The 14,762-nt window shown below is 55.9% G+C and overlaps 5 protein-coding genes across 5 annotated transcripts; 3 read left to right on the top strand and 2 right to left on the bottom strand.

The window, feature by feature from the left end:
- Nucleotides 1–30: 30 nt before the first annotated feature.
- On the top strand, nucleotides 31–1,975 carry K437DRAFT_253226 (DUF1692-domain-containing protein). The gene is made up of 3 exons (XM_013390597.1): nucleotides 31–389; nucleotides 486–1,331; nucleotides 1,426–1,975. The coding sequence occupies exons 1-3, from the start codon at nucleotides 333–335 to the stop codon at nucleotides 1,867–1,869; spliced, it is 1,347 nt and encodes a 448-aa protein (XP_013246051.1). The 5' UTR covers nucleotides 31–332; the 3' UTR covers nucleotides 1,870–1,975.
- A 3,166-nt stretch (nucleotides 1,976–5,141) lies between these two features.
- Nucleotides 5,142–8,387, top strand: K437DRAFT_95032 (uncharacterized protein). Its single transcript, XM_013390598.1, has 4 exons — nucleotides 5,142–5,384; nucleotides 5,462–6,538; nucleotides 6,616–6,805; nucleotides 6,875–8,387. Exons 1-4 carry the CDS (start codon nucleotides 5,337–5,339, stop codon nucleotides 8,161–8,163), a joined length of 2,604 nt encoding a protein of 867 aa, XP_013246052.1. The 5' UTR covers nucleotides 5,142–5,336; the 3' UTR covers nucleotides 8,164–8,387.
- Nucleotides 8,388–8,503: 116 nt separating this feature from the next.
- On the bottom strand, nucleotides 8,504–11,511 carry K437DRAFT_253229 (uncharacterized protein). The gene is made up of 3 exons (XM_013390599.1): nucleotides 10,922–11,511; nucleotides 10,657–10,847; nucleotides 8,504–10,585 (listed from the first exon to the last, which is right to left on the bottom strand). Exons 1-3 carry the CDS (start codon nucleotides 11,234–11,236, stop codon nucleotides 8,611–8,613), a joined length of 2,481 nt encoding a protein of 826 aa, XP_013246053.1. The 5' UTR covers nucleotides 11,237–11,511; the 3' UTR covers nucleotides 8,504–8,610.
- A 402-nt stretch (nucleotides 11,512–11,913) lies between these two features.
- On the top strand, nucleotides 11,914–13,401 carry K437DRAFT_253230 (uncharacterized protein). The gene has a single exon (XM_013390600.1). It carries the CDS (start codon nucleotides 12,048–12,050, stop codon nucleotides 13,170–13,172), a length of 1,125 nt encoding a protein of 374 aa, XP_013246054.1. The 5' UTR covers nucleotides 11,914–12,047; the 3' UTR covers nucleotides 13,173–13,401.
- Nucleotides 13,235–14,714, bottom strand: K437DRAFT_219208 (protein prenylyltransferase; the record flags this gene model as incomplete). The annotated part of the gene is made up of 6 exons (XM_013390601.1): nucleotides 13,235–13,401; nucleotides 13,509–13,831; nucleotides 13,889–13,979; nucleotides 14,052–14,270; nucleotides 14,352–14,532; nucleotides 14,601–14,714. The coding sequence occupies 6 exons, from the start codon at nucleotides 14,712–14,714 to the stop codon at nucleotides 13,235–13,237; spliced, it is 1,095 nt and encodes a 364-aa protein (XP_013246055.1).
- Between the last annotated feature and the right edge of the window lie 48 nt (nucleotides 14,715–14,762).

A 14,762-nucleotide genomic window follows, 5' to 3' on the forward strand; every position in this document is an offset into this window, starting at 1 on the left:
CCTCTCAATGGCAAACATCCAACTGTTCGAGCTGGGACTGGGTGCCAAACAGTGTACCTTTGTGCATCACATCAAACTTCGGCCATTTGCACGCATCGCTCTTGATGCTCACTGGCTGAGCTAGCACAGTGAACGGAATCACCTGGCGTGCCAAAGGGCGAGTTGGATGGATTGTGCAAACTTCGCGCTCTCGTCCGACACAAGAGGTATCCCTGCATCCTTCCCGTGAGGCCTCGCGGGTTCTGCCTTTGCTTTCTGCGAGCAGCGCGATTATACACTCGTAATATTATTCCGGGGTGGCAGGAAAACCCAGAGCAAGGCAGGAAAGCAACATGGGTCGCAACGGTGGGCTTTTTGGGCGCCTGCGGGGGATCGATGCGTTCGGCAAGGTGAGAGCCCGGACAGAGCCATCGTGCGCGCCGAGTGCACGCTTTGCGCGTGCTCACATCTGTTCTTGGTGCGAACCTCCATGATTTTGCATTCAGACCATGGACGATGTGCGCATCCGCACTAATGTTGGCGCCATCATCACGCTCGTCTCTGCCTTCCTCATTGTCTTCTTGACGATTGGTGAATTCATGGATTACCGGCGGGTGCACACGAAGAACAGCCTGGTCGTCGATGTCAGTCGCGGGGAGAAGCTCACGGTGCATTTGGACATCACTTTCCCACGTGTACCGTGTTACCTCCTCTCCCTGGACATCATGGACATCTCCGGCGAGCACCAGAACGATATCCAGCACGACATCATCCGCACGCGCCTAAGCCACTCTGGCCTGCCGGTCGAGGAGGGAAAAAGGGGCCTGCGGGGAGAGGCGAACGACATAGCAGCGGTCAAGGGGAAGGTAGGCTATTGCGGAGAATGCTATGGTGGGCAACCGCCCGAGAGCGGGTGCTGCAACACGTGCGATGAGGTACGCGAGTCGTATGTTCGCCGCGGATGGAGCTTCAGCAAGCCGGATGGGATCGAACAGTGCGTTGCAGAGCATTGGAGCGAGAAGATCAAGGAGCAAAACAAGGAGGGCTGCAACGTTGCCGGCTTGGTCCACGTCAACAAGGTCGTCGGCAACTTCCACCTTTCGCCCGGCCGCGCGTTCCAGGCGAACAGCGTGCACATTCACGACCTCGTCCCATACCTCGCCGGCACCGGTGCAGAGCACCACGACTTTGGGCACATCATCAACAAGTTCGGCTTTGGCAGCGAAGAGGAGTTCCACATGAGCAAGGATAAGCAACGGCCCGAGGACAATGGAATCAAGAAGAAGCTCGGAGTCGTAGATCCGCTCAACGGCGTGCACGCCCACACGGAGAAGTCGCAATTCATGTTCCAGGTAAGCGCAGACCTGGCGGTACATCCTTCAGGAGGCTCGGCGACGCTTGAAATTTGACTCATCCATCCCACATACCCTTGACCATCATTTGCAGTACTTTGTCAAAGTCGTCGGAACAGAATATCAAAAACTGGACGGGCAGATGCTTAAGACGCACCAGTATAGCGTAACGCAGTACGAGCGCGACCTCGACCCTGGTGCGAATGCTAACGCCGCCGCCGAGCAAGGCCGCAAGATGGGTAGTGGGCACCAAAAAGCGCCAGAGCCGCACCAAACGCAGCATGGCTTCGTGGGTGTTCCCGGCGTGTTTTTCAACTACGAGATCAGCGCGCTTAAGACGGTGCACACCGAGAGCCGGCAGACTCTGGCGCACTTCCTGACCAACACTTGCGCCATCGTCGGCGGCATCCTCACTGTCGCCGGCCTGCTCGACGGCATTATCTACAACGGCCGCATGCACCTCGGCGGCGGCAAAACGGACTACGCGGGCGCGTCGGACGGGCTCGGGTACGCCAGTGCGAACGGAAAGTTCATGTGAAGTGGGGGCGGCTGTTGTGGTGGTGATACACCTGGGATGATTGGCATTGCTGTATGATACGTTCGGTTGGGATTCGTCGCAGAAGAAATACATAATTGCACGTGCTATATTCGGCAGCTAGCCTCGGGCCTGCTTCAAGGAGGGAACAGACTAAGATTGAATCCGATGCCGAAACTCGAGAGTGGAGTGCCTCGGATCCGAACTCCAAGCGCATTCAGCCTGCAGCAGCTGCAAATTGCTACACCGCGGTCCGCGAGGGGTCGGAATTCGAACCTCAGTCACGTGGCAAATTCGTCCCATCCTTGCCGTACAGATACCAGAGGACACGCTCGTGCGCCAGTTAGATGCCTCTGTCCCGTTCTACCAGGCTCTACCTGCCATCCCCATTTGCAAAGTAGTCCATCCCAGCCTGGCGCTGTGCACTCAGTGATCGCTGACGGCCGTTGCAGATCACTGGCCACCTGTGTCGCTCGATCACCCTCACCCTTCGGAGTGCGCACGTCGCACCTTGAACAATGCAATTTCCGTGAAAGTGTCAAAGGTATTGCCAGGTCACAAGTGTCGCCTCGCCAATTAGCTGGATCGACATTGATCAAAATATCGCCAGAGCAAAAGAAGCGCGCGTATACGGTTACGCCTGCTGGGACACAAGTGACGAGAGTATGTTGCTAGTTATATAGGGAAAACAAGGCACACAACGCACATTGGAGAGACATGGCAACCTGCGGCGACCAAACCCTCACTCCCGAGCCTGCAGCTGGTCCTGGCCGCTGGTCCGCTGGCTGGAATCTGCGAAAGGTGAACCAAGGGTATGCGACGGCTTGACCCATCGAAGTCGGCAGAAGCATGGAAAATCAGATAGACAAGCCACACGCGTTGACGAGCCTGTGACACTTTCCACCTCGAGCTGAGGCGGCCGCTTCGGCTCCTCAACAAGCGCTTTGGCCCCTTCTTTCATTTCAAAAGCGAGACAAGATAGCTGGCGTTTTTGATAAGCCGGCGACAGCGGCCTGCATGCTCGGTGTCCTGTCAGTGGATCCTGTCGCTGCAAACTGTGGCAGTGTCCAATGCAGGGGTCGAAGCTCGGTGAAACTGCGTCGACGAGGCAGGCGTTGAAGCAGACAGAAGAAGCTAGGCAGGACAGGACAGGACAGGACAGGGCTTAATTTAAGGCTTCCTGCCAGTCACCTGCCTGAGTAGGGAAGACGACACGCTTGATTTTGCAGTACTCGGCCAAGGACAGCGTACAGGTCAACGAAAAGAGGCGTTGAACCAACGCAGGACGCTATCGCCTCTTGACATCATCTTGGCATCATGATTCAGCCAGTTTAGCGAGCCGGAGCGGTTCCACGCCGCCTTCTTTTCGGACGATTTAAAGTGCTGGGATCAGGACAGCTTGCGGCTGTCAGTATGTCCATTGTCAAAAGAAATTGCGGCTAGGAGCGACAGCCACAGGACTTCATTTTCCTCCTTGGAGGTCCAAGCTTGTCGTCACTCACTGTAGCCGTCTTTCTCTTTCCCTGGCGCTGGTTATCACTTGCTGTTGGGAACCTCGCCTACCTTCCCTCTGACCTTTACGGCATGTTGTGGCTGGGAGCACACTGCAACTCACACCTTGTTCTGCTCTCAACCTCCTGAACCACAAAAGTCTGCGGAGGCCAGGACATAGTGGGGCTGGTGGCGTTGATACCAGGGCGTTCATCTTTGCTTCTCCCTCAGCGGCTGGCCATCAAGGGGCCAATCTTACCGGCACACGTAGTGCAAGCGCACGCGACGCCTATAGGAGGCGCTCTCTGAAGTGCATTACTCGCACCTTGCGATCGTCGCAGGTGTGCTCTTCCAAGCTTAACATGCAGCTTGTAGTACGATATGTACGACCTCAACGTCAATCCATCCGAATCTGAGAAACGGAAACCATTGCTTTCAACCAACGCGACTTTGTGAATGCACCTGGTATGCAACGCCCAGTCCACGCTCAATCAAAGGATTCTATGTGGCTTTACGACTTATTTCGGCAACTATTGGCGCACAAGTTATATGTACTAAGACTCAGAGCCGGGCTAATTCTGGTGAGTGTGGACCTTGGAAATATGTGCCGTGGCGCGGAGGTAAAGAGCAGATTACGTTGTTGGGAGTATCTTCACTGCTAATGGCCGACACGGCTGCGGGAGTATGACAAAGGATGAAATGCGGCAGGTGGTGGCAGTTGCCGTCAAACGAAGGGAACGCAAATGAAGTCGGGATCCGACAGCAGCTCATTTGTCTCCACCTGCTTGATGATGAGCAAGCGCATGCGGGCCGGCGACGATACAAGCGGGCCAGCGTACCGAGCTATCATCTGCCGGGCCCCCGTTCTTGCTGCGTGACGTGAAAGAAAGCAGAGGAAAGGGTCATTTGCATGCTGGAGACGGCTGAGCAGCATAATGAGGAAGGAATGATTCACGAACAGCGGAAAGCGTGAGCTGGCATTTGGCATGGATGTGGCTGTTGCGTTGAAGACCCTGGGTTTTCATATACACATGCGGCTCACTCACCTTTTTATCATCGCTTCATTTCACTTTCCTACCTTCATGGCGTCGTCTTCATCATCATCATCCTCATCCTTGTCATCCCTTTCAGCGGCAAAAGCAAAAGAGACCAATCGATCCGCCAAGATCAAACAAAGCTCATCAACAGCAGCTGCTGTCAGTCATATGTGGGTAGTGAGTCGTAAGTACAAGTGCTCTGCAACCACAAACACATGGTCGAGAGACATTTAACACGAGCCGGCAGGTAACGAGATGCGGGCTGCACAGTTGGTTAAATGAGATTCATTTGCTTTGCAAGCATCCGTCCACTGTTCAAAAAGCGCTGGCGAGGCATGGAAGCTGCTTTCTGGATGGCGGTCGTGGTCGCCGAAGGCGGACAGATGCACAATGCAATGGCGTATATGCTCTCTTCGTCCGCTTTTGCATCGTCAGAGTCAACCGTCAAGGCCGCATCCATCAAGAGTGCGATCTGTGATAGTTATTGGCATTGCATTCTGTCTCATGACCATCATCGCACTATGGCGATGGTGCATCTTTTGACGGTATGAGCTGGTGACTGTGCTATGGCCAAGTTTAATTCCACTTCGGTCTCTCCTTCTGTCATTGGAGCCTGGTATTTGGGTCTGAAAGGCTGAATGGTAGCTGACTTTATCATGCCATCCATTATTGTAGAATCGCAGGCGATCGGCTCCTGGGAGTCCAGCCTTGCACGGCCGCACGCCACAAATAGAGCTTCTTCCGAAACTGGCTCCCGTGCTCTTTTTCTGCTCGCATCGCTTGCTACAACCCGAAGCCAAGAAAGACTGTGCGCTGTCCCCAGCACAGCCGACAGGAAAAAGATCGGTGAGCAAAATCGCCGCCGCACTGCTGGCATCGCTTGTCAAATCGCACTGTCAAGCGAAACAAGCTCACACAAGTCCATCGTGCGACAAACCAGCAATGTTGAACATGTCTGGCGCTACAGAATCAAGACCTCCGTCTTCCATGGTGAGCTCTCCTCGATCCTGACTGTGCACTCCAGTCAAGAATATGGAATATTGACTGTGGCACGACGTCCTACAAAGGCTTCGGCGATTTCTCCATCGGCTGAAGCTGAAGCAAGCTTTGGACGCGCACTCCACGAGAAGGCCGAAAGCAAAGATGCCGAGGATCATGGAACCATACTTCAACATGACACACCAAGCGCAGCCGAAATGCCCTCTTCCGGCTTTGCTTTCGGGTCATTGGTCTTGCCGGAGTGGCCTCAGTCCAATGCAGGCCGTACTGTGCCTGTTGACGACAAATTAAGGGGTAACGAGCGCGCTCAACCCCTGCCCGCAGACGATCTGCATACTCAAGAGCCAGAGCAGACTTCGCACCATCCTATGACCACTGGGGACGACAGTAGCCCATCTGCCACATTGCCACAGACCACATCGCTCAAGAAAACCGATTTGCCAGATGTGTTAGCCCGAGCCTCCACTTCTGAGCAACATGCGACCTTCTCTCAACAAGAGAATAAGTATGCAACCCTTTCGCCTCGGGGCACTACAGCTTCTGCTTCTGGGATACACTGTTGTCCCGGCCCATACGCGTGTGTGGAGCGCGATCGCAAGTCCACTAAGCTTTGGCAAGGAGCACGTATTTTGCCAGAAGAAAGGGGTTTCAGATCTGGAGCCGCATCGAGCCTAGCTACACAAGAATTTGTGGCGTTGGGACAACCTGTTCCCATCTCTGCACGAAGCGCAACCCGCGGGCTTGACGCACCAGCCTCTCCACTACTTTCTTCTCCTGAATCATTCAGCCCGACGGCAACACCAAGCCTATCAGACATGGGGGACAAGCAAAAGGCCGACGGATCGGGCGTAGTCAATCGGCCTGACAGAATCGTACAACGGAGGGCATCCGCGTCTTTGGCTACGTCTTTAAAGCGCAAGGTTACCGATTGCACGGAAGCTGATTGCTCCTCTGCCAACGACGAAGATTCGGACGAAGCGCCAGTGCCGCTGATCGGAAATGCTTTCAAGGCAATGCACCGTAAGAAACGACACAAATGCAGTCCGGAGCAAATCGCCAAGCTGGAATATTTTTTTGCTAGCAATCGGAACCCGACTGGCCAAGTGCGTGCTCAACTTGCAAGGGACTTGCTTATGCCAGAAAGAGTGAGTTGCTTGTCACTGTAGCAATGCTTCTGTGACTTTCACCATTCAACAAATTTCGAACGTTTTCCGTTTTCCAGTCAATTCAAATATGGATGCAAAATCGCCGCGCCAAGCTCAAGCGCAAAGGAGAGGTCGTAGGGAGCCAGACCGCTCTGCAAGCATCATCTGCTTCGACCGTACATGTGCCTCTGCCATTACAAGCAGGAGCGAGCGAGTCATCCCGCAGACGAAAGACAACGTCCACAACCAACGCCACTACCGCAGAGTGTAAGTAAATACCTGCAGACTGGAAATGCTGCGCAACGGCGAGTTGTTGACTCGCTCGATTTCTTGCAGCCGTTACCGTCATCCCGGCGTACTCGCTCTGCATTGGCACGTGGCGACGCGTCGGTCTTCTCATCTGCTTCTTCTCGCGGCGTCTGCAGAATCTCACTTGGTATCTGCAGTCTGAATCTGTTGGCTACAAGCTCGAGACACCATGGTCCATCGTTCAGAAGATCACGTTCGACGGTCCCTTTGCCCCCACTGTGCCCGAGCAAGCGGAAGGGGTTGAAGGATGGATAGGTCACGTGTCCATCAAGATCGAACACTCGCCGACCTTCTTCATGGAAGTCTTTCGCTCCGACCCTAGCTGTTTTTGGTCCTCCGATGCAGAGTTTAAGCGCACGGCTGCGCGGCGGCAATGTGCAGATTTTACTGAGGGACAACAGGCAACATCCGTCATGACACACGTGATCGTTGGCCCTTATCAGGAATTGAGAGAGGCCATCGAACAGCTCAACCACGTGAATGCCCCGTTTCAAGGCTCGATCGAATTTCAAGATTTGGCCGTACAAGCCCAGCTACAGGCAATTTCACAAACGGCCCGCACAACAGGGCAGCAATCATCCCTGTCTGCGAACCCTTCCGCTGCTCTTTCTGATTTCCAGAAGTACAAGTCGCCAGACTGGTCGTGCGGCTATTCGCAGGCGCAGCAGCAGCTGCAGATATTGCAGCCACCGTCTTATGCAGCAGGAACAGCAGCGCCGTCGTCGGTCTCGCAACGAGGAGTGTCTTGGGAACCCTTACAGACGCAGCGAAGCTTGGGAGCGCTCACTTCAAGCCCAACTCCGCATAGCGATTTCGGACACGCGCATGACATGGCCCGCTCATACAGCGGTGCTCCAGAGCCACGAGGAATTGCAAACCACCATCTTCCGCTTCTCTGTACTACGGGGCCATCATCCGCGGCAGGGACAAATGCATTACGGTCAACGCCTGGTAATCCTACCGTGACCTCGCTCTCGCTGTGGAATCACAACAGCCCAAATGCCTCGTACATGGAGCACATGCGCCAAGCTTCTGGCAGTAGTAGCGCGGCTAGCTTAGGGAGCACGCAGCCTGCGCTGACTTCATCCGACAGCAGCATATTTTCTCACAGCCGCATACTATCCTGGTGGGAGCACCAAGATGGTCACACCGCCACACCCCAGCAATCCAGCTATGCGCAGGCCGCTACCACCATGGCGGCGTTTACTTCCATCGCCACGCTCGCGCACTGTCAGTTTACGCAAGGCGAAGACCCGCCTTTGCAGCATCATCAATATGACAGCCACGAAAGTAGCTCTGATCTGACGCAGCGCTAAGCCTAGCCTTGCCTTATCACGAGTCTACCGCCACATTGCGGCACACGACTCCGATTTCAGTTGTTTTATCGCTTCCCGATGCTGTTACCTATCACACACGCTTTGCACTCCGCATTTTCTCTCTCGATTTAAGCTCATGCAGCTTTATTTTTGGTTCGCCTGCTCTTAAGTTGCTCCAATGCACCAGGTATTCCGCTCAGCAGACGCCACTTGCGTGCGGCTGTCACTGAAACTGTAATAATTAGGCGCCAAGTCTAGCTACTTGAAGCATGTTTGGTTTGCCTCAAAATCGGACTTTTCGTATATCTCGCTCGCCAGAAGCGTAACAATCAGAGGGATCAGGGAATGCTCCACACTATGATCAGGAAAAATGCGGCAATACACGTTTGATCGAATGCTGTATGTATCGAGAATGGGACAATGCTAAGTTTCTTGGGCCAGAGCGGCTCATGAATATTCGTTGTACACAAGCTTCCGTCCGACGTTGAACGCGCGACTTCCGGTGGAGCGCTTCCGCCTGTGCTTCTGCACCTCTGCAGCGGAGCCAGCGTCGAAGAACGAGTAGCCGCTGACTCCGCCACCCTGCTTTTCCCACACGTCCCAGTCATCCGGGTATCCGTTCGCTGTAGCGCCAGCGCAAGCACTGGCGCCGGCAGTGGATGGGCGCTTGGAGCCTATGGGCAGGCCGGTGCGCACATCGCACTCGACGCCAAAGTGGTCGATGTACGTCTCGACGGCGCGTGTGTTGGCGGCCTTGTAGACACTGATGATCATGCGCTGGATCTCGAGGAAGTACTCACGCAGCGTGTCGAGGAAGCGCTTCGTCTGCAGATGCTTCGACGACGCACAGATGCTGATCGCGTCGTCCTTGATGATGTACCCCAGCCCGAAGCCGTCCGGTGCGACAGGCCCAAAGCCGAACAGCCGCAGCGCCGGGTTGCCGCAGTTGGATGTGGAGAGGACAGTGTGGTTGAGGGTGGTGTAGCCTGCGTCTTCAAAGATCGCCGGTGTGGACTCGCCGCTTCCATTCGCGGTGCAGCAGCTGCTACTCCTGCTGTTGCCATTGCCGCTCTTACTGTCCTTTTCCATCTGCTGCTGCTTCTTGAAGAGTGCGAGCATGGCATACAGGTGTCGATCGTGGCCTTGTCCGCTGGCACAAGCCTTCGAAAGCTTAGCATGTGCGTCGCACGCCTTGCGCAGCGCGTTGATCTTCTCCTGGACCTCGGCTTTGTCGCTGACGAACGCCTTGCAAAAGTCGACGCTCACAGGCTGCACCGTGCGTATGGCCTCGGTGCGCCCGTGCAGGAACGCCTTGGTCATCGCTGGCTCGTACGTCGTCTCGAAGCGACCGTAGAGCGTGTAGTACGCCGCCTGGAAGGCCATCTGGACGAACGCGTCCGGCGAGAATTTGTGCCGCGTTATGAAGTTCTTGCCGTACCGATCAAACTCAAGCACCTGGCACTCGTTCTGGCAGATCAAGTCACTCAGGCGAGACTCGGCAAAGCGGATCGCCGCTTTGATCGGCGGCGTCAGGTTCCACTCGAGCTTCTTCGGTTCGGTGTCGTACTCCTCTTCATACTCCTCTTCATCCTCCTCCTCTGGAATAGACTTGGCCTTGCTTCCAATGCCCCTGGCATATGGCGACGTCTTGGCCTGAAACAGCGACTTAGTCGCTGAGTTGATCGACTTGGCAAAGCGCATGATCAGCTCTGTGTATATGTCTGCTACGAAGCGCAGCACCGTGTGTCCATCGACGCCAGTGTGCTCAAAGTTGATACCCGCAGCGCCGTTGGCGCACACAATGATCTGCAGCTTGTCGTACCACCGGTTCGTGCATGTGCCGACCTGGACGCGATTGCTGAGCTGGTACGTCCCGCAGAGCATGTTGTTGCACAGCTCGGCGCTCGACGAGGGCTCCGAGTCGTCCATGCAAACAACGAAAAGCGCGGTGTCCAGGACCTGCAGGCACTTGCTGTTGTGCTGGTCCGAGTGCAGTGTGTTGCGATGCGCGGACCACACGCGCCGGTTTTCGGTCGACAGCACGCCGAGCGACGCAGCGGCGACCTCATGACTGTCGACATTGTCTGCGTCATTGCAGATTGCTTGCAGGTTTGCGAACAGCGCACGCTCCGACAGCAGCGGGCGATGCTTGGCATCGAGCGTATCGAACCAATACATCTGCCCACGGCGGAAGACGACAATGTGACGCGACTCAACGGCCGACACCATGCGACATCCTTGCGCGGTCGGGATCCTTGCCGTGCCAAAGAGACGGGTGTATTGGTACATATCAAGAGGCGTGCCGCGGACCCTGTCTGGCTCCAGCACGCCGTTTCGCATGTCATGGATGAATGCGAGGGAGGCGAGGATCAAATTGGTGGTACGCATCAGCTGGTTTCCGCGTGAAGGCGTCGGGTCGTCTCTGAAATGTAGGGAGAGATGTTGAACCTTTTTCAGCTTGAGATATCTGCAGTTGGGCGAGGGCATACGCACTCAAGTATGAAGAAAGGATTGAGGTTGAGCACGACAGATTCGGAGGCTTGAAGATAGCTCTCGTCCCAGAACTCGGAGATGTAGCTCGTCCGCGAGGCTGCATACTCTTCCAGGTTCTTGTGCAACCTTGGCCCTTCATTCTTGAGAAATTCTTCAACGACTTTTTTGGTCTGTTCATGGTCGTCGGGCTCCTGTTTCGGCATGCGTCAGAGGTATGGCAAGGAAATCAAGCGGTGCTCTGCGTGGGAAATTCTCCGACGCTCACCTGCAGTGGCTGCAGAGAGTGCAGGTATCTCCGGCACGTGTCCTCTAGCTTCGGGATGGGCAGCTTGGGCAGTTTGTCCTGCGCTGCGAACGTCTTTCCTGTCTCCTTGCCAGAAGTGCCCTTATTGTTGCAGACTATGGCCTGCGCATGGTACATGATCGCCTCTCCGACGCCCTGGTTGGGGTTCTCGGTGTTTGCGCTGCCATTGGCGGGCTGCGCGGTGGTGCCAGCCGGGGTGATGGCCTTGGTGTTGTTGCCGTGGGTGGAGTCCGCCCCATGTGCCTGTACTTGCGTTGCGGTCACTTCAGGTACCATCTTTGTGCGTGTTGGGGGAAGGGTGTGCTATGGGTGGTTGACACTAGTGGTGGGTGTGTGGGCAGGCAAGCAGGCAAGCGAGCAAGGTATTGAATCTAGCAGCGTCGCGGCGCTAGCCTGAGGTGGTACAAAGCGCGCCCGCGGGCAGGATCGTATAGGGTTTGACGAGAAGCAGCACAGCAGATGCGACAAAGACAAAGACGGTGGTGCTTTTATAATGTTCCCCTAGCTGTAGCTGGTCTCAAGATGAGTGAACGACGAGCTCTCTGTGTGTGTAGCGCGCGGTATGGATGCGATGATGGTGCTTGCGGGGATATGCTGCATTTCGCTGGCGGACGCGGGCAACATTTCACTTGACATGGCTTTTGGCTGTGGCCCGTAAAGCCGCCTCCCAACCACAGCCCGCACTCACCAAGTGCCCACTGTCCCACCCCCGCAGGCACACTAACACTCACGATCGATCGCATCCACCCTCCTCCGCGACTTCCATCACCCTGCGGGCCGTATTAACCCTAAAAGAAGGCTTGCGCTGAAGGGTGGCCGAGTTCCGAGTTCCGACACCTTTAACGCCTGACGCAGCGATGAGCCTTCCCAAGTAAGGCTGAGTGTTGGCACAGCCAAAAAGATTCATACAGCATACATGGTGCCGGCTAGAACCTTTGCACATACTCCACATTCGTGGACCTGCTCTATCCATTGTACCAGTGTGTATCAACTCTGATCGTCTCTCATCTTGTACACCCCGCCGTAGGTGGCGCTGTAGCCAGCCAGCCAGCCCTTCCCAGCTGTGGCAGATCGACTTTGAGGCAACATGTCTGAATTGATGCAGCAGACTGTGGTCAAATTGACCGATGCGGTCGGCTTCACGCACGGCTATGCCGCATCCATACACGACCGGCTGCCCCATGCTCTCCGTCCGCTCTTCCTCAACCCGCTCAACCTTAGCCTCCTCGCACTGCTCCTCTATCTCCTCCTTCCACTCCTGAAACCTTCCTTCCTGTTCGAGCCAACAACGTCGGCACACTTCCTCAAGGAGTACCCGACAATGGCGCAAGCCAAGCTGCACGGGCTTCCCGGTACAGGAACGACACAGGCCACCAAACGGAGATGGAGAAATTACCTGCGCAGGCTCAAGAACGCAGCAGCTGGCTCTGCCGCGAATGGGTCGTTACCTGCTGCGACGAGCGACGAGCTGGCACTGGAAGCCACGCGGCGCCGGGCGGGTCTGACATCGCGCTTGTCTGCCGCGTCTGCCGGAAGCGCATACAGCTTCCTGCCAAGCTACCACCCGCCCAGTATCAAGTGGACCGTGTACACCCCGCGCACGCTGGCCCTTCACGACGGCTCCGGCATCGCACTCAGCGACCGCGACGTGCACGCAACGTATGACGAGCGCCGCGATGGCGCGAATGCAAAGGCCGCCGCGGAGCGCAGGCTGGCCGAGCAGCGCAGAGTCAAGGGCGACATTGCCTTTGGCGCGGCGGGTGCAGCAGGGCAGTCACATGAGCAGAGTCGCGGGTCCAACGATGTAGAGGAAGAGGAAGAAGACATCGGAGGGTACGCATTTGCCGAAGACGACCGCGGCAAGGATAAGAACAGCGAGCACACATCCTCCTCGGCCAACGACCCGAGTACGCGCATCCTCCTCGCCATCGGTCGCGAGGTATACGATGTTACAGCAGGCAAGAACTTCTACGGCCCAGGCGGACCATATGCCATCTTCGCCGGCCGAGACGCGTCGATCGGCATGGCCAAGCAGAGCTTCGAGCCGGACATGCTCACGCCGCTCGACCAGCCGATCGCCAGCCTGGATGGCCTCAGTAATATGGAGCGCACCAACATGGTCGAGTGGATGAACCACTTCAAAGGAAAGTATGGCATCGTCGGCCGGCTGGTCAACGAAGGGGAGGAAGACCACCAGGAGGCGCAGAGCTAGCGAATCAATGTATTCCACTAGTCCTTGGTGCATACATACACTTCTTGCAGGAATATTCTTTCTCATATGCGCTTGCAAAGCTCATCCTCATACCGCCGTCGTCGATCTGGGTCGATGATGACGAGGGCTTGCAGCAAGCGCCGCTCCTCGGCCAGGTCCTGCTGCTCATCAATCTTGCTATGAAGCGTTCTGCGCAGTGAGCGATAGTGCACTATGCTCTGCATCGACCCTGTAATGTCGATCAACAGAAACAATGTCGTGCATGAGCAAAATGTAGGGAGGAGGATGGTTGCCTGAAAACCCAACACGGCTGCAGCGTGACAAGCGAACACTCACACTTCGAGTCTGGTTCAATCTCGAGCAACTCCTCCACCGCTTTGATCTCCCGATCCAACACCTCCGCACGAGGGTCCTCCTCCACGAGCCAGCGATGGTACAGCCACACGCTCTGATCACTCGGATCCGTGTACATGGCCTGCTGCACCAGCTCGAACTCGCGCGCCAAGTCGTTCGCCTTGGTTAAGGCTGACGAGCCCGAGTCCGAACGGGTAGCCGCTTGTAATTGCCATTGACGCGAGTAGAGCAGCTGGCGCTGATGCCATGCGGAGAAGTTGGAAAAGTCCTTCTCGATCTTGCTGAGCGTATAGGATAGCTCCGATCTGATGAGGACGGGCGAGAGGTTCTCGGGAAAGACAGGCGGCGGCGCGCGCGCAGACGATGCGCTGCTGCTTCCATCAGTGCTGCCTGTCTCAGCAGAAGCGCGCGCGAGCTGCGTTAGGAGGTAGCGGCGGTAATTCCAACCATGGACTGCCCATAAGAAGAGCTGTTTCTGTCAGAAAGTGGGTTCGTTGATGAGAGACAGATCTACAAGGCCCTCACAATTGCGTCCATCAAGATCGAGCATCTTGTCAACGAGCCTCATCTCCAATCGCCATTTCTGCTCGACAGCGGCAAGGCGTGCCGCCGCCGTCGCCTCCTTGCTCGTTTCTGCACCAGTGTCATCTTCCTCAGCCGTCACGGGAGCATCTGGGTATTCTTCGAGGCACCATTGGCGGTGGTTCCAAATCCAATACACCTTAGGGTGCGAGCGCAGCGCGGCTTCTGTCAGCTCCAGATCGGCGTCGAGGAGCCACCGTCTAGAGCGAGTACTGTCGGCGTGGACACCGCTTGCCTCCTCACGAGCGGCTGCGAAGAAGTCTTTTTTGGCCGCCTGGTTTAAAGATGCACTCCTCGAGTCATGCGCAAATAGGCGATCCAGAATGCGTCTTCGGAAGTTCCATGCTGTGTAATGTTCAGGATTGAACGAGAGTAGCTTGCCCGTCACCTCGAGCGAGTCTTCCGAACAGACATCAGCATCTTTCTAGAGCCGTAAGAGGTCAGAAATGAGCCATAGATTCGACCTTGCCTCAAGCAGCGCTCCCAACGCACCAATTCAAAAAAGTGCGTCTCTAATTGAAGGTATGCTTGGAGCTTGGACTGCTCTTTTACCTTTCGCTGGGCCTTGGCCTCCGCAGATAGACGCGCACGCTTGACCCCATGCATTTGACCGTGGCAAATGTGCACACACGATGCAGAATTATAGCTTATTCA

The sequence above is a fragment of the Tilletiaria anomala genome (assembly GCF_000711695.1).
Source record: "Tilletiaria anomala UBC 951 chromosome Unknown K437scaffold_3, whole genome shotgun sequence".
Classification (NCBI taxonomy): Eukaryota; Fungi; Basidiomycota; class Exobasidiomycetes; order Georgefischeriales; family Tilletiariaceae; genus Tilletiaria; species Tilletiaria anomala.

Coding starts and splice junctions, on each gene's coding strand:
- K437DRAFT_253229 (XM_013390599.1), bottom strand. CDS start 11,236: ATGGTACCTGAAGTGACCGCAACGCAAGTACAGGCACATGGGGCGGAC. Junction 10,848..10,921: donor ACTCTCTGCAGCCACTGCAG/GTGAGCGTCGGA, acceptor ATGCCGAAACAG/GAGCCCGACGACCATGAACA. Junction 10,586..10,656: donor AATCCTTTCTTCATACTTGA/GTGCGTATGCCC, acceptor CCTACATTTCAG/AGACGACCCGACGCCTTCAC.
- K437DRAFT_253230 (XM_013390600.1), top strand. CDS start 12,048: ATGTCTGAATTGATGCAGCAGACTGTGGTCAAATTGACCGATGCGGTC.
- K437DRAFT_253226 (XM_013390597.1), top strand. CDS start 333: ATGGGTCGCAACGGTGGGCTTTTTGGGCGCCTGCGGGGGATCGATGCG. Junction 390..485: donor GGATCGATGCGTTCGGCAAG/GTGAGAGCCCGG, acceptor TTTTGCATTCAG/ACCATGGACGATGTGCGCAT. Junction 1,332..1,425: donor AGTCGCAATTCATGTTCCAG/GTAAGCGCAGAC, acceptor CATCATTTGCAG/TACTTTGTCAAAGTCGTCGG.
- K437DRAFT_95032 (XM_013390598.1), top strand. CDS start 5,337: ATGTTGAACATGTCTGGCGCTACAGAATCAAGACCTCCGTCTTCCATG. Junction 5,385..5,461: donor CAAGACCTCCGTCTTCCATG/GTGAGCTCTCCT, acceptor CGTCCTACAAAG/GCTTCGGCGATTTCTCCATC. Junction 6,806..6,874: donor CAACGCCACTACCGCAGAGT/GTAAGTAAATAC, acceptor GATTTCTTGCAG/CCGTTACCGTCATCCCGGCG.